This window comes from Geotrypetes seraphini, chromosome 7, assembly GCF_902459505.1.
Source record: "Geotrypetes seraphini chromosome 7, aGeoSer1.1, whole genome shotgun sequence".
NCBI lineage: Eukaryota > Metazoa > Chordata > Amphibia > Gymnophiona > Dermophiidae > Geotrypetes > Geotrypetes seraphini.
In genome coordinates, this window is record NC_047090.1 from 115,385,248 (window position 1) to 115,409,088 (window position 23,841).

The window sequence follows — 23,841 nt, forward strand, 5'->3', positions numbered from 1 at the left end:
TTTTGAGAAGGTGAACAAACAAATCGATAGCGGAGACCCGGTGGATATAATTTTCTTGCACTTCCAGAAAGAATTTGACAAGGTCCCGCAGTCAAGGCTTATGAGGAAACTACTAAGCTACGGAATAGAAGGGGACATACTCAGATGGATAGGCAAATGGCTAGAGAATAGATCGCAGAGGGTAAGCATAAATGGGAATTTCTCGGACTGGGAGAAGGTGACAAGCAGCATACCCCAGGGCTCGGTTCTTGGGCCCATCTTATTCAATATCTTCATAAATGACCTGGAAGAGGGAACAACAGGTAATATAATCAAGTTTGCAGATGACACAAAACTATGTTGGGCAGTTGGGTCACAAAAGGACAGCGAGGGTCTCCAGAAGGATTTGAACCAGCTGGAGACATGGGTGGAAAAGTGGCAGATTAAGTTCAACATACTCCGCCAAATTCGTTCAGTGGCCAAATTTTTATGTGCAAAATCCCTGAATATTTTAATTCATTCGTTAGTAATTTCCAAAATTGATTATTGTAGTGCACTATTTAAAGGTCTACCACAAAAAGAAATCAGACGTCTGCAAATTATTAAGAACGCCTCCGTCAAAATTATTTATAAAGCCAAAAAATTAGATCACGTCTCTCCATTACTTAAAAAGGCACATTGGCTCCCAGTTGCACACCGTATCTTATTTAAAATATGCCTGCTTACTTTTAAATCATTATTATTTAAAACCCATGCTTTTATTTTTAGAGTTTTAATTCCTCATCTTACTTCAAGACAGTTAAGATCACAAGATCAACATTTATTGGCCATTCCCTCACTGAAAGTTATCAATACGAGGCGTCACACCATTTTCTCTATAACAGCTCCCCAATCGTGGAATGACCTCCCACTATTTATTAGAGAGGAAAAGCACTTAGATAAATTCAAGTCCAAACTTAAGAGTTTCCTTTTTATAGATGCTTTTAGTGAATAAATCTCAAAGATTCGGTCTTTTTTTTACTTTATATATCATTATAAATTTTATCTGTTGCCCTTCCTATTGTTTTTTCCCTTAAACATTATTACATTTATATTGATTGTAACCCATTAATAACTTTCCCTCTGCTTTGAGTTTATATGTATAAGTTAAACTATATATAGAAATGTTTGAATTTGTTGTTTTTAATTCAATATGATTATTGTTTGTCTGATTTGTATTTGTCTTGCTGAGACGATCACCACCAGGAACACCGTCTTCACCGTAAAATCCAAGAATGATGTTTCCTGCAGTGGCTCATATAGCGCTTTAGTGAGACCTTTGAGAATGATCTTAAGATTCCAAGATGGAAAAGGATGACGAAGTGGAGGCCACAATCGGACCGCACTTCTGAAGAATCTGGTCACAACCGGATGAGCTGCCAGCAACACCTTACCTCCTAGCACCCAGAAGGCCTGCCACTTGCACCTTAAGGGAAACCACTGCAAGCCCTTTATCCAGATCGGCCTATAGAAAGGCAAGGATAACCAGAATGGGAGCCGGGAGCAGCTCTACCCGATCCCTTTCACACCAATGTTGAAAAGCCTTCCAAACCTTAGCACAGGCTGACATCATGGAGGGCTTTTTAGCCTGCCGAATAGCCCCTAGTGGCTAAGGCTGAGCGCTCAAGAGCCATGCTGTAAGACCATAGCGCCCTGGATTCTCCATGGGAATTGTCCCTTTGAAGACACACTAGGTCTGCATACCACAGTCGGCACAGCCAGTCCAGGGCTACTAGAATCACAAATCCTAGATGAGTGGCGATCCTGCGGATGACTCGTCCCACCATGAGCCAAGAAGGAAAGACAAAGTAGACCCTTGCTAGGCCAGAGTTGAACCAATGCATCCAATCCTAAGCTTCCCGGTTCTTCTCTTTGACTGAAGAAACACCTGATTTTTGAGTTTGTGGCTGAAACCATCAAACCCATTACCGGACTCCCCCAATGATGTACAGTCAGGTCGAACGCCCTTTGGGAAATAGACCATTGTGCTGAGTCCAGTGACTGCCAGCTGAGAAAGTCAGCCTGAATGCTTTCTACCTTTTCTGATGGTGAATCAACTGGCCCTGAACCAAGCAGTCCCCACAATGGGCTCCCTAGCCGAACACGCTGGCATTGGTCATGAGTCACCCATGAGATTCGAAGAGGCATTCCATTCAACAAAGAGTTGCCCTGAAGCCACCAGCACAAGCTGTTCTTCCCAGTTCCTATCCAGGGGAGCTGCATCTGAAGAGTAAGACACTGAGAGGACCACTGAAACAGAATAGCACCCAAGAGAGACTGCATATGCATCCTGGCCCAGGGTACAACCCCTAGGAAGGCTGCCATTAAGCCCAGCACCTGCAGATAATGCCAAGCAATAGGCATCGGCATCGCTAAGAGCTCCAAGATTTGTTTCTGAGTTTCAGTTTGCGTGGCTTGGGAAGAAAAATGTGGTCTTTTGCCATATCAAAGTGGATCCCCAGATATTCCAAACTCTGGGTTGGTTCCAGATGGCTTTTCTTGAAGTTGATTATCCAGCCCTCGCTGTAGCAGATCAACTATCTGCCACACTGCCTGCTCACACTTCAGCTTGCACGGAGCTCTGATCAGCCAATTATCCAAAAAGGGCTGCACCTGGATCTCCAGTCTTCAGAGATCAGCCGCAACCACCACCATTACCTTGGAGAAAGTGTAGGGAACTGGTGCCAACATGAATGGGAGAGACACAAACTTGAAATGTTCCTGAAGCACATGAAACCTCAGATATTTCCTGTGGCCTGGAAAAATGGGAGTATGCAGGCATGCCTGCTCTTTCCCTGTCGAAAGCAGGATCCTTAGAAATGCACCAACTGCCTTGAGATCCAAGATCGGCCTCCAGTCTTCTGTGCATTTCTTGGGCACAATGAAGAATATGGAGTATCTGACAAAGCCCGATTCTTTTTTGGGTACTGGTTCTATGGCTCAAATATCCAAGAGCCTTTGAACTGTCGCTCGGACCCTGGCCTCTTTTTCCGGCTGGAGAATCTAGGAACAAATATGCAGGATGACGATAAAATTTGATCCTGTCGTCCTCTCAGATGATGTCCAGCACCCAGAGGTCTGAGGAAATTTGTTCCCACCCCCTCCAAACTGCCAACAGCTTTGCCCCCAATGTGCGGAGGTGCAGCAGCCAACCTGGCATCATTGGGACTTCTTAGAGGAGGGGTTGATGCCTGAGGATTATTAATGTCCGGGATTTCCAAATTGCTGTCTGTATCCCTGGAAAGATCTCCGAGTAGAAGAACCCTCCAGGAGGGTAGTAAGGTCTGCTGTCTGGGAAAGACTTAGTGTGGCAATCCGTTGCACTGGCCATAAGGTCATCGGGCCCTTATCGAAAAGCAATCTACCCCTTAAAAGGCAGTCTGTCCCTTAAAAGGCAGTCTGTTTAAGGTTGCTTTGGAGATAGAGTAGCTTGCCCACTGCTGAATCCTGAACATTCTGCGGGCCGAGACCAAATACACTAATATCTTGCTCATGACCCTGATAATGTTATATAAGGCACCCCCCAAGTAATCCACCCCCTTCCAGTACCAACTGGGGGCAGACATCCTCCTACTGGGGTTGCATGACAGAGGCTGCGAATTACAGACCGGTGAGTCTCACATCGGTAGTGAATAAACTCATGGAAACACTCATCAAACACAAATTAGACATGATACTAGACGAGGAGGAACTACGCGATCCCCACCAACATGGATTCACCAAGGGTAGGGTCCTGTCAATCCAATCTCATCAGTTTCTTTGACTGGGTAACAAGGAAACTAGATTTGGGAGAATCCCTGGACGTCGTGTACTTGGACTTCAGCAAAGCCTTTGATAGCGTCCCCCACCGCAGGCTATTGAGCAAGATGAAATCGATGGGATTAGGTGAAACACTTACAGCATGGGTCCACGATTGGCTGAGTGGTAGACTTCAGAGGGTGGTCTTTAATGGTACCATCTCTAAAACGTCGGAGGTGACCAGTGGGGTGCCGCAGGGCTCGGTCTTGGGCCCGATCCTTTTCAACATATTCGTAAGAGACATGACTCAGGGGCCTCAAGGTAAAATAGCATTATTCGCCGATGATGCCAAACTATGTAACATTGTGAGTAACGGCAGTCTGTCCGACAGCATGACGCAAGACCTGCTTTTATTGGAACTTTGGTCCTCGACCTGGCAGCTTAGCTTCAACGCTAAAAAATGCAAGGTCATGCACCTTGGCAACAATAATCCATACAGAACGTACACATTAAATGGTGAAACCTTAGCAAGGACTACAGCAGAATGGGATTTGGGGGTGATCATCAGTAAAGACATGAAAACGGCCAATCAAGTGGAGAAGGCTTCATCCAGGGCTAGGCAAATGCTGGGTTGTATCCAGAAAAGTTTTGTTAGTCGGAAGCCCGACGTCCTAATGCCTTTGTACAGAACCATGGTGAGGCCTCATCTGGAGTACTGCGTACAATTCTGGAGGCCACATTACCGTAAAGATGTGCTGAGAGTCGAGTCGGTACAGCGAATGGTCACCAGGATGGTCTCAGGGCTCAAAGATCTATCATATGAAGAAAGGCTGTACGAATTGCGGCTATACTCTCTCGAAGAACGTAGGGAGAGAGGAGACATGATTGAGACGTTTAAGTATGTCACTGGTCATATCAAGGTAGAAGATGATATTTTCCTTCTTAAAGGACCCCGCTGAAAATAAAGGGCGGGAAGTTTCATGGCGACACCAGGAAATACTTCTTCACCGAAAGAGCGGTTGACAGCTGGAATAAGCTCCCAGTACAGGAGATCAAGGCCAGCAGCGTGCCAGATTTTAAGAACAGATGGGATGCTCATGTCGGATCTCTATGAGGGAAAGGTCATCAGAGAGCGAATTAACTAGGGGGGTGGGTCAATGGAGTGGGCAGACTCAATGGGCCTCGGCCTTTTTCTGCCGTCACTTTCTATGTTTCTATGTTACTGCAAGAGGTTCCTTCTCAATCTGGTATGGCAGGCCCAAGCTGCAAAAGATGCTACCGCTGCCACTTTGATTCCCAAATCAAGCATTTCAAACTGTCTCTTTAGGATATCCATCTTGGGATCTTGAGCATCCTTTAACATAACTCCTTCCTAACTCTGGAGAGTCATGTGCTTGATGATTTGAGCCACTGCCGAATCCACTTTCAATTTAAACAGCTGCTGTTACTCCAGAGCCATCAGGTATAGCCTGGCTTAGGAATCAAAGATACTCCCTGTACTAACTGTGGCATGCTCTCCAGCTGCGCAGTCTGGCCCGAGCCTGTTAAAAAGGCTCTCCACTTGAGATTCACAAACTCCACAGAAAATCCTTGTGCGGGGGAGGAGGGGGAGGGGAGGATAAAAGAAACCTGCAGAACCTCCGACTGGGCTTTTGTGGGTTCTACAGTTTCACACCTTTGCTGAATTCAGGCTCCAGCCAGGATTTTTTACCTATATCCTGGACCCACAGCCTGGAGAACATGGAAGGAGCTAAGCTCGAGGCTCCTGCCCCTTACTCATATGCGCCATGGCACGCGGTACATGGACACTCCTACGCTAGCCACCCGGTGCAAACTTGACAAGAAACAGTGTCAAACACCCTGAAGAATCCATCTCTGTCAATTTTAGTAAATATCAAGGGATTTTGAGGCAGATAGAGACTTAAGAAAAAAAATCTTAAAATCCAAGATGGTCATCGCAAGGAAAAATTGTACCAAAAACATTCCTTGGAGACTTTTTTGAAGAACAAAAAACAATGAAATAGGAACCCCTATTTCAGTGCTGTTTTCAAAAAAAGCCTCTATGGGCCATTTCTGGCACAATTTTCCTAGTGGGGGACCTGAACCCTGACCCCAGAAACCCTCAAAAATGAATTTTTTGACACCCCCCTCCTGATTTTTCACATAGGAAATAATGGGACTGTACTTACAGCTTGCAGGGAATGGAAAGGACTTTATTCAAATATTTCTGCCTCAGAACATCACAGAAACTACTCCAAAAGAGAAAATCTGCCAGTTAGACCAACCACACAGAACCTCAAAGCATGGCGAGGGGGGGGGGGGGAACACGCTAATACGCAGCCAGCTCCCTGATACCCCAAGGGTTCTTACTCAGGGCACCCACAGCCTGCACTCAAGCCTCTGAAAAAATTTCAGAAGGCAAGCTGGCTCCCAGGGGAACGGACTCCAAGCCCTGAAGAGTCATCACACAGCAGGCTGGCTCAAAGGTCCAATGGAAGGTTTGCCCTGCAAGCTGCAGTCTGACTTCCTGGAACCTGTGTCCTTTCTCAAAGAATCCCCAAATATCGGGTCTCAAGGCACCAAAGCCTCAGAAAAAAAACAAACTTATAACCAAAAATAAGAAAAACTAAACAGAGCAGCTCTGATTCACAGCAATGGACTGATCACCTAACATACGGACTCTTGTGTAGATGTAACAGAAAGAACAGTTACTTACCGTAACAGGTGTTATCCAGGGACAGCAGGCAGATATTCTCAACATGTGGGTGACATCATCCACAGAGCCTGGATGCAGACAGCTTCGCAAGCAGACTTGCTTGAAGAACTTTAGAAAGTTTGCAACTGCCGCACCACGCATGCGCATGTGCCTTCCCACCCGACGCAGGATGCGCATCTCCTCAGTTCAGATAGCTAGCAGAGAAGCCAACCTGGGGAGGTTGGTGGGTTGTGATAATAGCTGCCTGCTGTCCCTGGATAACACCTGTTACGGTAAGTAACTGTGCTTTATCCCAGGACAAGCAGGAAGCCTATTCTCAACATATGGGTGACCTCAAAGCTAACCAGAATGGGATGGTGGAAGTGTTGGCAATTCAGGAGAATAAATTTTTTAACATTGCCTGGCCGAAATGGCCATCCTGTCTGGAAAAAGCATCCAGACAATAATGAGAGGTGAAGGTATGAACCGAGGACCAAGTGGCAGCTTTACAGATTTCCTCAATAGGAGTTGATCTAAGGAAAGCTACTGATGCCGCCATGGCTCTGACTTTATGGGCTGTGACTTGACTCTGTAGATGCAGTCCAGCCTGAGCATAGCAGAAAGAGATGCAAGCAGCTAACCAATTGGAAATGGTGCGCTTGGAAATCAGATATCCCAACTTGTTTGGATCAAAGGAGACAAAAAGTTGAGGAGCAGATCTGTGTGGCTTAGTCTTTTGCAAGTAGAAAGCCAAAGCATGTTTACAGTCCAGAGCAGTTTCTCCAGGATGAGAATGAGGCTTTGGAAAAAACACTGGGAGTACAATGGATTGATTCAGATGAAATTCTGAAACCACTTTAGGTAAGAATTTAGGATGGAATACTGTGAAGGGTGGATCTGCAACTAAAGCTTGTAGCTCGCTGACCCTGCGAGCAGACGTGAGAGCAATGAGAAAATTCACTTTCCAAGTGAGATATTTGAGATGAGCCAAAGCCATTGGTTCAAAAGAAGGCTTTGTCAATTGAGCAAGAACAACATTGAGATCCCAAACCACTGGAGGAGGTTTGAGAGGTGGTTTGACATTGAAAAGACCTTTCATAAATCTGGAAACCACAGGAGGAGCAGAAAGGGGTTTCCCTTCGATAGGCTGATGAAAAGCAATAATTGCACTGAGATGGACTCGAATGGATGTGGATTTGAGGCCTGATTGAGACAAATGGAACAGGTAATCCAAAACTGAAGACAAGGAGGTAGATTGAGGCTCTTTGTGATGAATGGTGCACCAAGCAGAAAATCTAGTCCATTTCCAATTGTAGCATTGTCTAGTGGTAGACTTCCTAGAAGCCTCTAAAATGTCTTGTACAGATTGAGAAAACTGTAAAGTGGCAGTTAGGTTGAGAGGTACCAAGCTGTCAGGTGGAGAGACTGCAGGTTGGGATGAAGTAGAGACCCCCGACTGTGTAAGCAGAGAGGGAAAAACTGGTAGAAGTAGTGGCTCCCTGCTGCTGAGTTGAAGTAGAAAGGAGAACCAAGGTTGCTTGGGCCACCGAGGAGCTATCAGAATCATGGTGGCATGTTCCTGTTTGAGTTTGACAAGTGTCTTGAGTATGAAAGGGAATGGAGGGAACACATAGAGAAACCGATTCGTCCATTCCAGGATAAAAGCATCTGCCTCCAGTCAGTGAGGGGAATATATCATGGAGCAGAACTTAGGCAGTTTGTTGTTGTGGGAAGAAGCGAAGAGATCTATCTGAGAAGTTCCCCACTGAGAAAAAATGTGATGAAGAGGCGAGAAATTTAATGTCCATTCGTGAGGTTGTAGAAAACGACTCAATTTGTCTACCAGACAGTTTTTCTCTCCTTGAATGTAGACAGCTTTCAGGAAGGTGTTGTGAAGGATTGCCCAATTCCAAACCTTCAGAGCTTCCTGGCAAAGAGGGAGAGATCCTGTTCTTCTCTGCTTATTGACATAGTACATGGCGACTTGATTGTCTGTCCGAATGAGGACTACCTGGTTGTGAATAAGATGCTGAAAAGCTTTGAGAGCATTGAAGATCGCTCTGAGTTCCAACAGATTGATGTGACACTGACGATCCGTGCTGGACCAATGGCCTTGAGTACCGAGGTAGAAGAATCTGTGGTGAAGACCTTCTGATGAGGGGGTGTTTGAAACAATAAACCTCTGAAGAGATTGGAAGAGAGCATCCACCAGTGGAGAGACTGTCTCAATGAAGGAGTCACTCTGATGTGTTGAGAGAGTGGGTCGAATGCCTGAGCCCACTGAGATGCCAGGGTTTTCTGAGAGATTCTGAGGTGAAGTCTGGCAAAAGGAGTCACGTGAACAGTAGAAGCCAACTGATCTAGAAGAACTACCATGTGTCTTACTGACATTGAAGAGAGGGAAGACACTTTGTGACAGAGCTGAAGAAGAGCATCCTGATGTTGACGAGGAAGGAATGCTCTGAGTTGTACAGTGTTCAAGACAGCTCTGATGAACTGTAGAGTTTGCGAGGGCTGTAGCTGGGATTTGGGAAAGTTGATTTTGAATCCCAAACTTTGGAGGAACCAAATAGTCCGTTGGGTCGCTACAATAACCCCTTGAGATGTTGAATCTTTGATGAGCCAGTCATCCAAGTAGGGGAACACCTGGAGATCATGGTTCCGCAGAGCTGCTGCTACTACAACTAGGCACTTGGTGAAACTCTTGGAGATGATGCCAGGCCAAAGGGTAGCACTCTGTATTGGAAATGCAGATTTCCCACCCGAAATCTGAGGAACTGTCAAGAGGCTGGATGAATGGGAATGCGAGTGTAAGCCTCTTTGAGATCTAGAGAACATAACCAATCGTTCTGATTTAGAACAGAATATAAGGATGTCAGAGACAACATTCGGAATTTTTCTTTGACTAAAATTTGTTGAGCACTCTGCGATCCAAGATAGGGCGCAGATCGCCCGTCTTCTTCGGAACTAGGAAGTAACAGGAGTTTAAAAAAAACACCTTGCTCTGCTGTTCCAAGGGAACTTCCTTGATGGCACGGAGACAAAGCAGAGCTTGAGCTTCCTGAAGAAGATGGGTGGTCTGTGATGAATTGGAAGGATACTCTCTTGGAGGAAGATCTGGTGGAATCTGGATGAAACGAGAGTATCATTCCTTGAGGATAGACATCACCCAGAGGTCTGATGTAATGATCTCCCAGCGATGGTAAAAATGATGGAGACGACCTCCGATGGGAAGGAGAGAGGACAGAGGCAGAACAATGAAGTTATGTTCTGTATTAGATGGTCAAAAAGGTTGAGAGGCCTTAGGCCCAGCAGGAGTCTGAGGCTTTTGCTGCCTTTGCTGCTGCTGTTGTGGTTGTTTCTTAGGAGGCGCTTTCCTCCTAAGTGTATAAGGAGCTGCTCTCTGTGGAAAACGCCTCTGGTAAGATGGAAGAGGCCTGAAGCCTTTAGAGGTAGAAGGCTTAGGCTTAGGTCGAATGATGGAAGCAAACAATTTCTTATGTTCAGACAATCGTTTAGTAGCTGCTTCAATGGAGTCATCAAACAATTCATTGCCCTGAAAAGGGATGTTGGCCAGACGATCTTGAAGATTGGGGTCCATGTCTACAGTGCAGAGCCAGGCAAGTCGGTGCATTGCACTGAGAAGGCAGTGACCCTCGAGGAAAGTTCAAATGCATCATAGGAAGATTGAAGGAGATGCATGCAGAGTTGAGCCAGAGTGGTACTCGCATGCTGAAACTCTGGAAGACGATGTTGAGGACTATATTTGCAAAACTCAGGCAGCATGTTAACCAAATGCTTGAAATAAAAAGTGAAAATAAAATTGTAATTCAAAAATCTAGTTGCCATAAGAGAATTTTGATACAAATGATGTCCAAACTTGTCCATGGTCCTGCCCTCTCTTCCAGGAGGAACAGTGGCATAAACTTTGGCAGGATTGGTCCTTTTCAGAGAAGACTCCACGAGAAGGGACTGATGGGATAACTGAGAATTCTCGAAGCCCTTTGCAGTGGACCATCCTGTAACAAGATTCCAGCTTTCCTGGTACAGCAGGAATGGAATAAAGTGTTTCAAGATTCCGCTTGAAAGTTTGAGAAAGAAGTCTATTGATGGGTAATTTAAGAGACTCCGCAGGAGGATGAAGCATATCCATTTCTTCTAAATATTCCATAGAGTATTTGGAATCAGAGTCCAAAGTAATACTGAGGTCCTTACTCATTTGACATAGGAACGAAGAAAAAGATATCTGCTCCGAGGAAGGGTAATCTCGAGGGGAAGAAGGTGACCTCGAGGCGCCTTGCAAGGCAGAGAACGAAGGTGAAGCTTCTCTGGAGTACTGATACCTGAGGTCTGAATATGCAGGTATAGATGACTCACTGAGAGAATCCCTCGCAGGAGAAGCATAGGTATAAGGCTCTGGAGGTGGTGTCCTAGACTTCGGAGATGGAGGCCTCAAAGAGTCTCACGGCCTGGAGAAATGAGGCCTGTCTCAAGAAGAGGACCTGTGCCTCGATAGGTGCCTCGACTGATGTGGAGAACTGTGCCTCGAACCAGGCAAGTCCCACTGAGAGGAACGTTGAGGAGTCTTTGCTCTATGCCTCGGAAAGGGCGACACATTATGCGAGGAAGGAAGGCTGGAGGCTGGAGATCAAAACACCAAAAAAGACTGAACTCCTTGTGTCGAGGTATCTCGAGGCACTGACAAGGACTCGGCTCCTTGAGTAGTATGCTTATAATCCAGACGAGACACTCGCAAAGACTTGACTCCTTGCATAGTGTGTAGAATCCTCTTGAGTCACTCCCAAGGACTCGACTCCTTGTATAGAGTGCATAGATTCAGCTCGAGGCACTGCCAAGGACTCAACTCCTTGTGATACTGGTAAGTGCTCAGACTAGACTGCAGGAAGAAGAGTCAAGGTAGGAGTATGTTTGGCAAGCATATTACCAAACTCCTGAGCCATAATGGTCTGGATCATAGCCTCCAAATGTGACACCAAGACTGGAGGATCTGCTACATTTGGTGTGGCTATAGTCTCCGAGGAAGAATGACTCTTCAACTTGGAGACATGCTTCTTAGGCAGCTTGATAACCATTGCTAGTACCTGACTGAGGGAGGCAGCGAGGAAAGCGGCTCCTCAGGAGAAGACTTAGCAGATTTGCCCGAGGACCCCCCAAACGAGGAGGGTTTGATTAAGATTGAGATCGAGGCAAAAGGCGGAATCCCCATGAGAAGGATTCAAGGTCGAGGTCAAGACCGGGGTAAGTGGATCCATACCGTCAAAGAGTTTCTCCACCTGAACTTGACGACGTTTGATGGCTCGAGGTTGAAGAATAGCACAGCAGGCACATGACGTCGGACGATGGTCAGGTCCCAAACACTGAACACACCACCTATGTGGGTCAGTGAGGGAGATCGCGCGCTGGCAATGGCTACACTTCTTGAAGCCTGTGACCGGTCGGGACATAAATGAAAAAATAGCCCCACCATGACACAAAGGAAAAATAAATTAAGTTGTTGTTGGTTTTTTTAAACAAAAACGCGCAAAGAAACACAGCGACCCTGTAAGAAAATAATCCACGTGCTGCAGTGAGAGAAGCAACGAAGCAGAACTGAGTCTAGCGCAGAGCGTTGAAATAGGACTTCTTGGCTCCGCGGAAAACTGAGAACTGAGGAGACACGCGCCCTGCGTCGGGCGGGAAGGCACTCGCGAATGCGCAGTGCAGCAGTCACAAACTTTCTTTAAAGTTCTTCAAGCGTCCGCATCCGGGCTCCGTGGATGACATCAGCCACATGTTGAGAATAGGCTGCCTGCTTGTCCTGGGATAAATACAATTACTTTAGGGACTAGTTAAATGCGCCAAAGCTCTTAGAATTCTTAGGAATGTCAGAGGGTTTACCTCACCAGCCTGTGGTAGAAACGTCTACCACCGTTTAATAAAAGGAGCCCTAAATTCTAGTAAAAAAAAAAATAAAAAAAAAATGAGCTTGCATTATTGGTTGCTTCAGATTTTTATTTGTATACCACAAAAACATGAGGACTCTTGCGGTTGAAAGTTAAAAATAAAAGAAGCTAAACATCAGGCAGCAAAAAAAGTATAAGATGGTCAGTTTAAATAATTAATCAATAGAACTTATTTAATTTTTTTTGTTTACTATGGGAATGCTTACTTATCTTTATTCTCTCCTTCCCAAGTTACAAAGACTAGATACATAATTTATTCATAATTTTAGTGGTATTTCTACTGAAAGATCTAATCTAATCTTCTATTTCTAAGTCGCGCATACATATGCAGGTAAGATTTATATCCTATATACATAGCATTTTTTTTTTTCCAACTAATGATTTTCAAATGTTTACCTAACCCAGAGTATAAAACAGGATACATCATCCAGACCCATTAAACACACACTGAGGTAATCCAATGTGATGTCACAGACACAGGAAACACTGCCCATGCATAGTTTATCATTCTAGGAAACTCTATGCTTTGAAAGCTCAATACATATCACGTTTTTCCGTTCCAAGCTCCAAGTGACATTAAAAGCTGCCTTTTAAATTAACTGAAAATAACTACAAAATACTAAAAAATATTGCTCATAACAAGACTCCCCTTTATACTAAAGTGTTAATGGGTAAAAATTCATCTTAGAAGTCCAATTCACTTTCACCCAGCCTACCTTTCAGATACTTCTTCCTTCATTCTTGCAGTGTTCTCAACTGGAAAATTTGGATCCAGAAAATTTAGGAAGTCCCGCTCAGCACTGAAGGACTCCTTTTCTATATCAGTATCCAACTGATCTGGAAGACTCAAAGAGGAAACTTGACTTCTATGCTGGGCATCCAACCAATCATTCTCTAAAAATCCACGATTGCTAGGTGAGCTGGAAACACTATCCTCTTCCTGATCAGAATTGTTTTTTGAGTGTACATCCCGCAAAGGTCTATTGTTCAACCCATCATCCCTGAACCCTTTTGCAAAGGGATTGTAGTCTATCTTTAGTTGTGTGATCTGAATGTTTTGGTAGGCTGTCACTGCAAAGAATTCAGTTTGTTGGAAAGTAAAAGTGTGTACACCCGGACCATTCAACTGAATAACTTCTGTAGCCTTTTCCACAGGCACCAAGTGAAGACGTGGCAGATAGCGGTGCATAGAGTGAAGGATGATATGCCCCTCCTGATCTAGAATATTGTTGGTGAGTTTAAGCTTGTAGAAGGAGACTGGCTGGTGCATCCAATATTGCCCTGTAGATGGGGATTCAGGGTGAATGAAGACCCTACCCAATACATGGGGCTCTGCTTTACCGCTTGGTTCCCAACAGCGACCATTCCATTTATAACGATGATTGTCCACAGGAGAAATGTCCATTACCAGGATATACTTTGAATAGAAATTCAAGCCAGTTATCCAATACCGACAATATGGGAACATGCGTCTTCCTTGTTTAGTCAAAATCATTTCAGTATTACGACAACGGAACTCATTCCACATGCTGTTATTGTCAAGGGTAACAGTAATGTCCCCTGAGCTGCAATCAGCTGGAAGACAGGTTTTAGTTTGAGGTTTTACAAGTATTTCCTCTGGCACACCATTGGGAGCTGCACACAAATCATGGTTAGCTACCAATATCCCCTGTTCTGATGTGCTATTTTCTTGTGGTTGTTTCAAAATAACAAAGAAAGCAGGTGTTCCACCTGGCACATTGCTACCGTCCTGTTCCTCTAACTCAGGTTGTTGTTTATCCATGGTAGGTCTAGGATAGTAGTTTCAATTAAGGGAAAATAAAATGGACTGGACAACCCTTTCCCGGCTTACCATCCTGAAAAAAAAATATATATATATTAATATTAAATTGATGCGACAGAAGTAGCCACTTTCATGGTTTTCTGTGTTTCATAGACTAGATTTTAAAATCTATGTATATCTATATCTCTACACATACAAACATAGTATACACTAGCAAAAATCTAATACAAATTCACATACCCAGAAGCCTGACCCCTGCACTCTACCATCATCTTATCCAGTATAATCCCAGCACTTATTCTAATCCCCCTGGGCCAATGAGCACTGTCCCTTTAACATCAAATGAAAAGGAGACCTGTGACAAGTACAATCTGTGGATATCCTCTTCCTAAAGTCTGCCCATTCCACCTCCTTCCTCTGGCCCTGCAGCTCTGCTTTTCAGAAAAATATATGCTTTGCAGAAAGTGCACACTAGCACCCTCTATCTAAGGATACATTCAACAAAGTAGGGAATGGCCCTCAAGGCCACTGTGACACAGGAAATGCCCATTTGTCTATGTCATGCTGTTTTGGGGCACTTCTAGATAACATCATGAGATGGTTTGGAAAAATCTATACTGGAAAAAGAAAAATGTATGTTCTTAATAATTTTTGATCCTTTAGTCACAGCAGATGAATCCAGATATGAATGGGTTGTGTCCACCTACCAGCAGGTGAAGACAGAGAGCACAAAGTTGAGCTCTGTTATATATATGATATTTGATGGCATGCTCACTGGTACTTTAGTATTCCTCTTGACAGAACAGTTCATTTGGTACAGAACTCCCTCCTCACAGATGATGAATGTACATCGTGTGCAGCGCTATCTCTATGAAACAAAGGCATAACAGAATAAACAAAGGATGGGGCTCTGGATTCATCTGCTGTGACTAAAGGAACAAAAATCATCGGGTAAAAACTATTTTTTTTTTCTTGTCATCAGCAGTAGATGAATCTAGACACGAGTGTGGTTTAGCAAAGCAGTTACTATGAGGGCGGGACATTAAACAGAACGCAGAGAGAAATATCAGCCTGACATGCCCTGAGAAAACCCAATGGAAGGGCCATTTAAGAGCCCCTGACACAAAGAAGAGTTGAGGAACAACTGGCCAAAGGCGCTCAGCCCAGATGAGAGGCGCACAAAGCCTAAGAGGCGAAAGGAAGCGAAAACAAAATAAGGTCCAAAGGAGATGTGTCTAGGAAAGCAGTTGCCGTACCAGGAAAGCAACTTACATGGCAGTGAGAAGACAGTGCACTGCAGAGAATGATAACATTAAATTTGTGAATGGAAGACTAACTTGTTACCTCAAGTAAGGGGAAGAATGGAGCTGCCCACAGTAACCTCTACCAGGCAGAAGTGAAGGAGGCAAAAGCACCCCAGGGCGAAGGCCAAACACCAGGCCAGAAGCTGCAGCTAGTATTATGAGGGAATTGAAATAATCTGCCCATCAGAACTGCCTCCCAAGAAAGAGCAGCGCCAGATAAACAGGCGGTATAGTGCACTTCTGTCAGCGATAGAGAGGAAACCAACAGGCAGAGAGAGCAACACAGAAAAGCTAAAGATAGAGCAGTATCAAACAGACAGCAGAATCCATTTACAATACATAGTTCACTCTCAGGACATCCAGACATGGAACACCACCAGACAGGCCATAGATACCGGCCTCCACAGGCAGTCCAAGTCAATCTCCATCTAGGGATGGAGCCTGGGCAGAAAGAGGTAACTCTTTCTGAAGTTGATCATCCAACCCGGATGCTGCAGCAACTATACCACTTGATGGACAGCCTGACACCTCTCGGACAGAGAGGGCACTCTGATCAACCAGATACAGGTGACCAAGACGCCCATGGCGTGCAGATGGGCCATCACCACCCCCATCACTTTGGTGAAGGTCCAGGGTGCTGTCGCCAACACAAAGGGTAGTGTCGCAAACTTGAAATTTCGCCCCAGAATACAAAATCATAGGTACTTCCGGTGGTCCAAGAAAATGGGAATGTGGAGATCCACCTCCGTCAGATACAAGGAGACTAGAAACTCCCCCAGCACCAACGATGTGATCACCGAGCACACCGTCTCTTTGCGGAATCAAGGGACTTTCAGGGCTGTATTGACCACCTTGAGATCCAGAATTAGTCTCCAATTGCTGGATCCTTTATTTGGAACAATGAAGTATATCGAATATCTCCCAGAGCCCGAGTCTTGCTCCGGCACGGGTTCTATGGCCGCAATATCCAAAAGTGTGCGGACGGTGGCCTGCATCCGAACCACCTGCTCGGGGCGGCTGGCAGTGGAATCCAGAAAATACTTTGTCAGAGGACAGAGAAACTCCAACTTACAACTATTTCTGAGAACCTCCAGAACCCAAGGTGATGGCCTCCCATTCCGCCAGAAAGGTCGACAACAACCCCCGATGCATGGAGGGGGAGACAGCGGCCTGGCATCAAAACTGTTTCTTGGCGGCAGCCGCCAGTCAACTTGATGCAGACTGCTGATGGCAAGACCCGCCAAAGTTTGGCAGACAGGCAAGAACGATGACCTGTGAAAGGGCCCAATTACGGGCAAGAACTCCAAAAGGGACGAAAATTAGAACACCCAGAAGGGCGGTATCTGTTCACAGGCAATGCCTTTGGTTTATGATCCTGAACACTGGCCATAAAGCCACCTAGACCCTGACCGAATAGGAGCTAACCCTTAAAGGGCAACAGGCCCAATGTAGCCTTAGAAGATGAATCACCAGAACATTGCCGAATCCAGAGCATCCTGCGAGCTGAAACAGAATAGGCACTAAGCTTGGTGAAAATGTTTAAGATGTCATACAGGGTATCAGCCATGTAATCTACTCCGGAGATTAGAAAATCCAAATTCCAAAGTGTCAGAATCATGGCACAGCTTGCAGTGGCCCGAACCACGAAAGAGGCTGTCCCCGTTTTGACCCCAGCCACAGCCAAATCAAACAGATGTTTAAAGATAAAATCCACACGTCAGTCCTGGACATTTTTCAGGACCACCGCTTGGCAATATGAACCACTGAAGAATCCACCTTTGGAGAAGTAAAGCGCTTGTTAAAGCCATCCACCATGGGATAATGCCGTGCCATGGCTCGAGCACATTTCAAAGGACCATCAGAAGTCTCCCAGATATCCGTAAGAATCCAGACAACATCAGGATGATCAGGAAAAGAGGCAGATTGTGGCCTCTGGTCACTCATATGGGAACATTCAGTAGAGACTGGCTGGTCCATCTGTAGCTTCAATTCCTGCAGAGAATCAGATCCGCAAGGTGTGCGGATTTGAAGAACCTGCACAGTGGGGTCCTCCCCCAAATCATGGGTTCCGCACCGATACAGATTCTGGAGATCCACCAGATTCGCCATGTCCATGGCCGCCGCAGAGCTGCCCTGTAAAAGCAGACGAATGGAAAGAGTATCTGGCACAACTGTGGGCACAGCCAACTTACTCCCCGATACACTCGCAGGAAGAAAGAAGAAAGACCCTGGTCCCTTGGAGCAGAGGTCCCTGTGACTGGCACAAGAGGTGGTGGAAGGTAAACAGGCAGGGACTTTTTAACTAAGTATGCCTGATAAGGCATGTGCACAAATTCCAAGGGAAAACTATCCTCTACAGCGGAAGCCGACTTCTGCACCTCAGATTTGGAATGTTTGAAAGATTTATGAGGTTTTCACTGGAGCTGCACTTACGGTTCACCAAAACGCCGCCAGCACCCTCTCGGGGCCCTCTGATGCCAATTTTGCAGGAATCAGGGCATAAGGCTCTTGAAGATCCTCCCCAGAGGTCAAAGACACCGCATTCAAGCAAATATTGTCCACCTCGTGGTCCGTAGGGCACGTGGAACACGGCTGCGAAACCGACAGCCATCCACTGCAAATGAAGCATGAATCCATCCCATCCTACCCTGAGGAGGTCATCTATGCAGTTTTCTTTCAAAAATGAAGCTGGCAAATATGACAAATAACTTTAAAATCAAATCTGGAAAAATCCAAAATGGCCACCGAGGCCCTGTTTTGACTATAAATAGTCTTAAAGAACAAAAAATAAACCCTACAAAAATGGAGGTGGAAAAATCACAAAACTAGAAAAAACCTCACAAACCCCAAGAGAGGAAAATGACTAGGGGAAAGAGACAAAGAACCAACTAAAAACTCAGTCAACTGTATTAGGAATTATTAAATACTTAAATACTTGTGTCTGCAGTTTAAATTGGAGGCGTCCTCTCCAGTTGAGTGCCATTTTCTACCTTGCTTTCCAAGCTGTGTCGGAGAAACTGAGAGACCCAGCACAGTCGAGTTCCTGAAGAAGGGGGTGTGCACCCCCGAAACGGAGTCCCGTAGGACGAAGCCATCACTCGCCGACTGTCTACACACGGAGAAGCTAAGTTCTTCTAGTTTGTGTTCAGCTTGGTCAGATTTGGACACTCATTTTCCTTTTGGCCCCCTGATTAGGGGATAGAGACAAATCTCAACTTAATTTATTGGTGTGTTTTTTTATTTAATTATATTTTTTCACACACATTGCACTTTATTGTTGCACTTTACTTATTCACTTATTATGCGGAGAGAGCCCAGGGATGTTTCGCAGTTAACACTCTTCTGGGTGTAAATTCGCGTCAGCTTTTCCCTGGGGTCTCCCAGTGGTGGCTGTGTGACTGAGGGCTCTCCCGCTTAAGTATTTAATAATTCCTAATACAGTTGACTGAGTTTTTAGTTGGTTCTTTGTCTCTTTCCCCTAGTCATTTTCCTCTCTTGGGGTTTGTGAGGTTTTTTCTAGTTTTTTGACTATAAATAGCCCAGGAAAACCACAGAAAACCCTCAAAAACAGAAATTTTAGGGATGGGGATGTAGGACATGCAGGGAACCCACCTAAAACCCTTTTTATAAAGACCCCCCCCAAAAAAAAAAAAAAAATCTCTGATTCAAGCTGTTAGCTTGCTCTCACAGAAAAAAATGAAACATTTTACTCACTGTGCTGAATGAGAGAAACTGCATGCAGCTGAACACAACTTCCAGGGAGATCCTTTGTCTCAGTGAACTAGAAATCTGGATTTCAAGTCTTCTGACTGCCCCACTGGCCTGATCACCACGGCCAGAGACCTCCACTACCCTTGGACGTGCCACGCAAATGCCTGGCGTTAGGATCTGGCTCTGATCCCGGTCGCGCCTCCACGGAACTGTCTCAGTTTGCACTACACCCACTAGCGGATGAACATGGGGTGAGCTAGCTCCCAAGGGAAAGGTCCCGGAGTCCCAATCTCATGTGCAGGCTTTCCAGGGAGCTTACTGCTGAGCAGGGAACCCCTCAGAATCAGACATTCTCCAACAATCAAGGATATCTCCGCAGGTAACCTCCACAGCACGCGGGCAAAAACCGCAAACAAAAACTGAAAGATCACAAAATAAAACACGAGCAGAAAAGATGAGCTTGTAGGAAGAAAAGACTGGTGAGCATGCTCAGAGAGAAGGTATGTAAGGGAGGGGGGAAAAGCCTCTGTAGTTTTGAGGCTTCCTACAGACCCCGGCAGGTAGAAGAAAATAACCCACTGGTCACGGAATAAAGTGGGATTGTACAAGAACTTGAATTTGTTGTCAATATTAGACAAGAGCCCAATGTATCTTCCTCTTCATCTGATGGGTCAGGTGACTCTTCAGTCAACTGTTCCTTTTTAATCATATCTTGCCTGCATCTAGGGCACAGTTTCTGACCAGGTTTGAAGGTAGTTCCAGTCAAAGCCTGTAACCAGTTTGCTGTTGGAATGTCCATGGAATGTAACCCCTTAGAAAAGGCTTCTCAGAAGAGAAAATCAGGCTAAGGGGTGAAGAAAAGAAAGAAGTACTAAGGGGTGAAGAAAAGGATGAAAGTGGCAGGAGGGGTGAGACTAGGAAGAATATTTTTAAAAAAAATTTTATTCAAGATTTACGGGGGATGGGGGTTGGTTCAAAAACAAACCAGTGCCAGTTACCTTGACGACATCAAATACTTCAACACCACAGTCAAATAGTTATACAAGAGAACCTAAACAACTTCATCATAATCACTCAGCCCACTTTCCAAATCAAAGCTTGATCTTCCAGGTACTAACCTTTAAATGAGCAGTAGGGAAAGTTGTATTATTATGCAATAATACACATAGCATAAGTACACAGAAAAATATAACAAAATATAGTTGAGAGAATGTTAGATAGTGAATGTATTGCAAATATGCCTGATTTTTGGTTCAAGCAAGATCCTTTTTAAACAGCTGGAATGAGTAGGCATGGAAAAGCAAATCACGATCTATCACTAGTCAGTTGATAGATGAAGGGTGAAGTGTAGGATGGCCATCCAAGGAATAAGCAGTGGATTTAGAAGTCATGAAAATAATGTCCAATAAACTGACAAAGAAGGCAACTGCCACTAGAAGGAAGGCAGGAAACCCGTGTTGTGTCAGGAAGGCAGGGAGAGCTAGCACTTGCCCGCAGAGAGGGAGATAACTGTGGTCCACCAAAAAGACCAAGCCAATAAATTAACCTGGGAGCTGGAAGTCCTGTCCAAAGAGATCTCCCAAGAGCTTGAGGGAACAGACAAGGCGTCCAGAAACGGCCCCTGCCCAGACCAAGCATAAACGGGAACAGCATAACTCTGTGCAGGCAAGCAAGTATCTTACACTCCCATCAGTATGAGTTCCAAGCTATGCCCCGAAGCACCAGCAGACCACCGATCGCTCAAACTATGCATCCCTGAAAGGGAGGTGTTGGGCCACCATAAACAATTTGGGCGGGAAGAAGCAGCATTGACAAAACACATCCCAGCCATCTCCAGAGCATCGGAACTCATACTTCCTGCCAAAATGAACCAGTTGTGGAGGTCGACTGGCACCCGTTGATCTACACTGTCAAAAGCCGAGTCACCAATATGAAAACGGCATCCACTGAAGCCATATTGGGAAGGGCGCAGCAACCCTGAGAAAACAGCAACAGGACCGGACTGGGTTGGGCCTTTGAAGCAGATTGCGCAGAAACTGGAGGCAGCTCCACACCACCATCGGGCTAAACACATTGGAACCGTGAAGCACAGCATTCCCCAAAAGAGCAGAGACACACACACCGAGCCCAACAGTCTTGGACACTGAAACAGTGCAGGAACCGCAAGGCCGGCCCAGACCACTGCTGATAAGACCTGGACCAGCACCCCTACCCATCTGGTGTTAAGCCCAGAAGTGGGAGTGCAGAAGCAGTCCAGAAAGGAGTCTGGCAACTCCACGCCACTCTGTTCGGGTCCAAAACATGCAAGGGAAGAGAAAAGGGCCCAAAGCAACCAAGACCAAATGGGAGCCCTGAAGGGAATTCCCCCCATCCCACTGAAAATTATTACCCAATCACCAGACTATTACCCAATCACCAGAGCTATTGGTCTGCCCTTCTCAACATGCAGCCAAAAAGGGAATAGAAACAGCATGTTCCGGTATTTTTCTTCTTTTATACTTTTTTTTTTTTTGTATGCGGGTTGTTATTGTAAACTGCCCTCCGAAAGGAGAGGCAAAACACACAGAGACCACTGAAACTGACAGCAGATCAAGAGAAAAAAAAAGTGTGGGTAGGCAAAACATACTCAGTCAGTAGCCACACACACACAATGCTGGCAGGTTTCCCAAGAATGCCGGTGCTATCAGGGGTCAGGACAATACCGCCAGTGTCATGCAGGGCTGTGGAGTCGGTAGATAAATGTTCCGACTCTGACTCCTCAGTTTTTTGTACTTCAGACTCCGACTCCAGGTACCCGAAATTTCCTCCGACTCTGACTCCTCGACTCCGACTCCAACTCCACAGCACTGGTTAATTTTCAGATCGTTAAAATGGAATGTCAAGTTGAGAGAAATGAGCATTTTCGACACCACCTTCTTTTTGCTTTTAATCAAGGTTCTAAGGCCGCAGAAGCTGCTCGCAACATTTGTGCTGTGTATATACTGGGTGCTATAGCTGAAAGAATCGCTCATGATCGGTATGCCAAGTTCAAAAATGGAGTTGGTAGATAAATGTTCCAACTCCGACTCCTCAGTTTTTTGTACTTCTGACTCCGACTCCAGGTACCCGAAATTTCCTCAGACTCCGACTCCTCGACTCCGACTCCACAGCCCTGGTGTCATGCATTCCCTGTGTTTCAACGGGATTTTTTTTTGTATATGAGGAAGACAGGAGTGCAGCAGGTGAGGCAGCAAGGGGATGGTTAGGGAACTGGCACCACCAGTTGTACCCAGCTATAGACACCCAGGAAGCCTAATCCCTGTGCTCAATAAGTCAGCATAGCTAAAATAGGAGCTGAGCGGCACCTGGAGCCTTGCAGGCAGATGAAACAGCAGATGAAACTAGGAGCAGGAGAGAGACCATCCATCCGCATGCAGAGATAGAGAATACTAAGTCACCAGTGAGCATATCATTGCATTTATGCTAGAGCTCAGTTTTGTGCTCTCGATCTCCACCTGCTGATAGGTAGACTTGACCCACTTATCTGGATTCATCTGCTGCTGATGACAAGGAAAGTGCCGTTGCTCTTTCCAAGCAGCTTTTCCGCAAAACACCTCAACAGTGTTCCCGAAAACATAAAAGTCAGACCGTCGATGTACTACCACTGTGTCAAGTGAGCGGCCGTCAAAGGGACTGCACTGAGGTACACAGAGCCCACTTGAGGTTGCTCTCCATAGGCTGGGCTGCCACTTCAAATGGAATGGCAGCCAAAGAAGGCCATGTGGGAAAGAAGGAACCAACTCAGACTTCCCGCCCAAAAAACCTGCCACTTTTCCAAGAAATGGCCCTCACAGAAAACATCAAGTGTGAGAAAGGCTGGACTGCCACCGAAGAGAAAGAGAGGACAAATAGTTAAGACACCCCATTCCACCAAATAGGTCAGAGCCTCAAGCCCCTCCCCGAGAGGAAAATCCATTTTGAAGAGGTGGGCCAGAGGGAATAGGTATCCCTCAGGCCAGCCATCTAAAGAAAGGTAAGGGGGAGAGGGCAGGGGTCATCTGAGGCAAGAGGGGGGGGGATGTAGCGTGACAGCATGAGTACATGGGCATCTCACCCGCTGCCGAGCAGATTTGGGGGTTGTCTCAGTTGGTGGCGGAAGAGAGTGGCCAGAGGAGTATGTCAGTTGGAATCTCTCCCGCTGCCAGAGGGATGTATCAGTTGGCGGCAGGAGAGATTGGGCATCTTTCCCACTGCCGAGGGGGGCTACAATGCACATGCTCATGAAGCGTGCTTTTACTATTCCCACTAAAAAAAAAAAAACTGTAATTTTTATTTTTTGTCATTAGTCACTTTTAACAGTGCTGGCACTGTACTGGCACCCCCGGACCAATCGCTGATTCTCCAGTCAGCCGACACCGCTTCTGGAGAATGGCTCTGCAGTGTTTAAGAATTCACCGGAGTGCTCATTTAAATACTGAAAAGTCCATCTGCATGGCAATGACGGAGACTACTAGAAAGTTCGCAAAAGACCGCCATAAGCCATTTTGATAATCTACCACTAAAATGCATGCAGGCTAAACTGGCTGGAACCGGTTTAGCGACTGTGTTAAATGCCGATTTTGTTTTGAGAATTTAGGCCTGAGTTAGCAT

At 45.6% G+C, this 23,841-nt stretch overlaps 1 protein-coding gene across 7 annotated transcripts in view; it reads right to left on the bottom strand.

The window, feature by feature from the left end:
* Nucleotides 1-23,841, bottom strand: part of MGA (MAX dimerization protein MGA) — a 479,481-nt gene that overhangs the window by 446,434 nt on the left and 9,206 nt on the right. For 5 of the 7 annotated variants that reach the window (XM_033951892.1, XM_033951893.1, XM_033951894.1 and 2 more), the window contains exon 2: nt 13,131-14,270. The exons of the other annotated variants lie outside the window; for them this stretch is intronic. In XM_033951892.1, coding sequence (XP_033807783.1) covers nt 13,131-14,197 — 1,067 coding nt within the window. In that variant the 5' untranslated portion in view covers nt 14,198-14,270. The remainder of the gene's footprint in view (nt 1-13,130; nt 14,271-23,841) is intronic. 7 annotated transcript variants of the gene reach the window in all.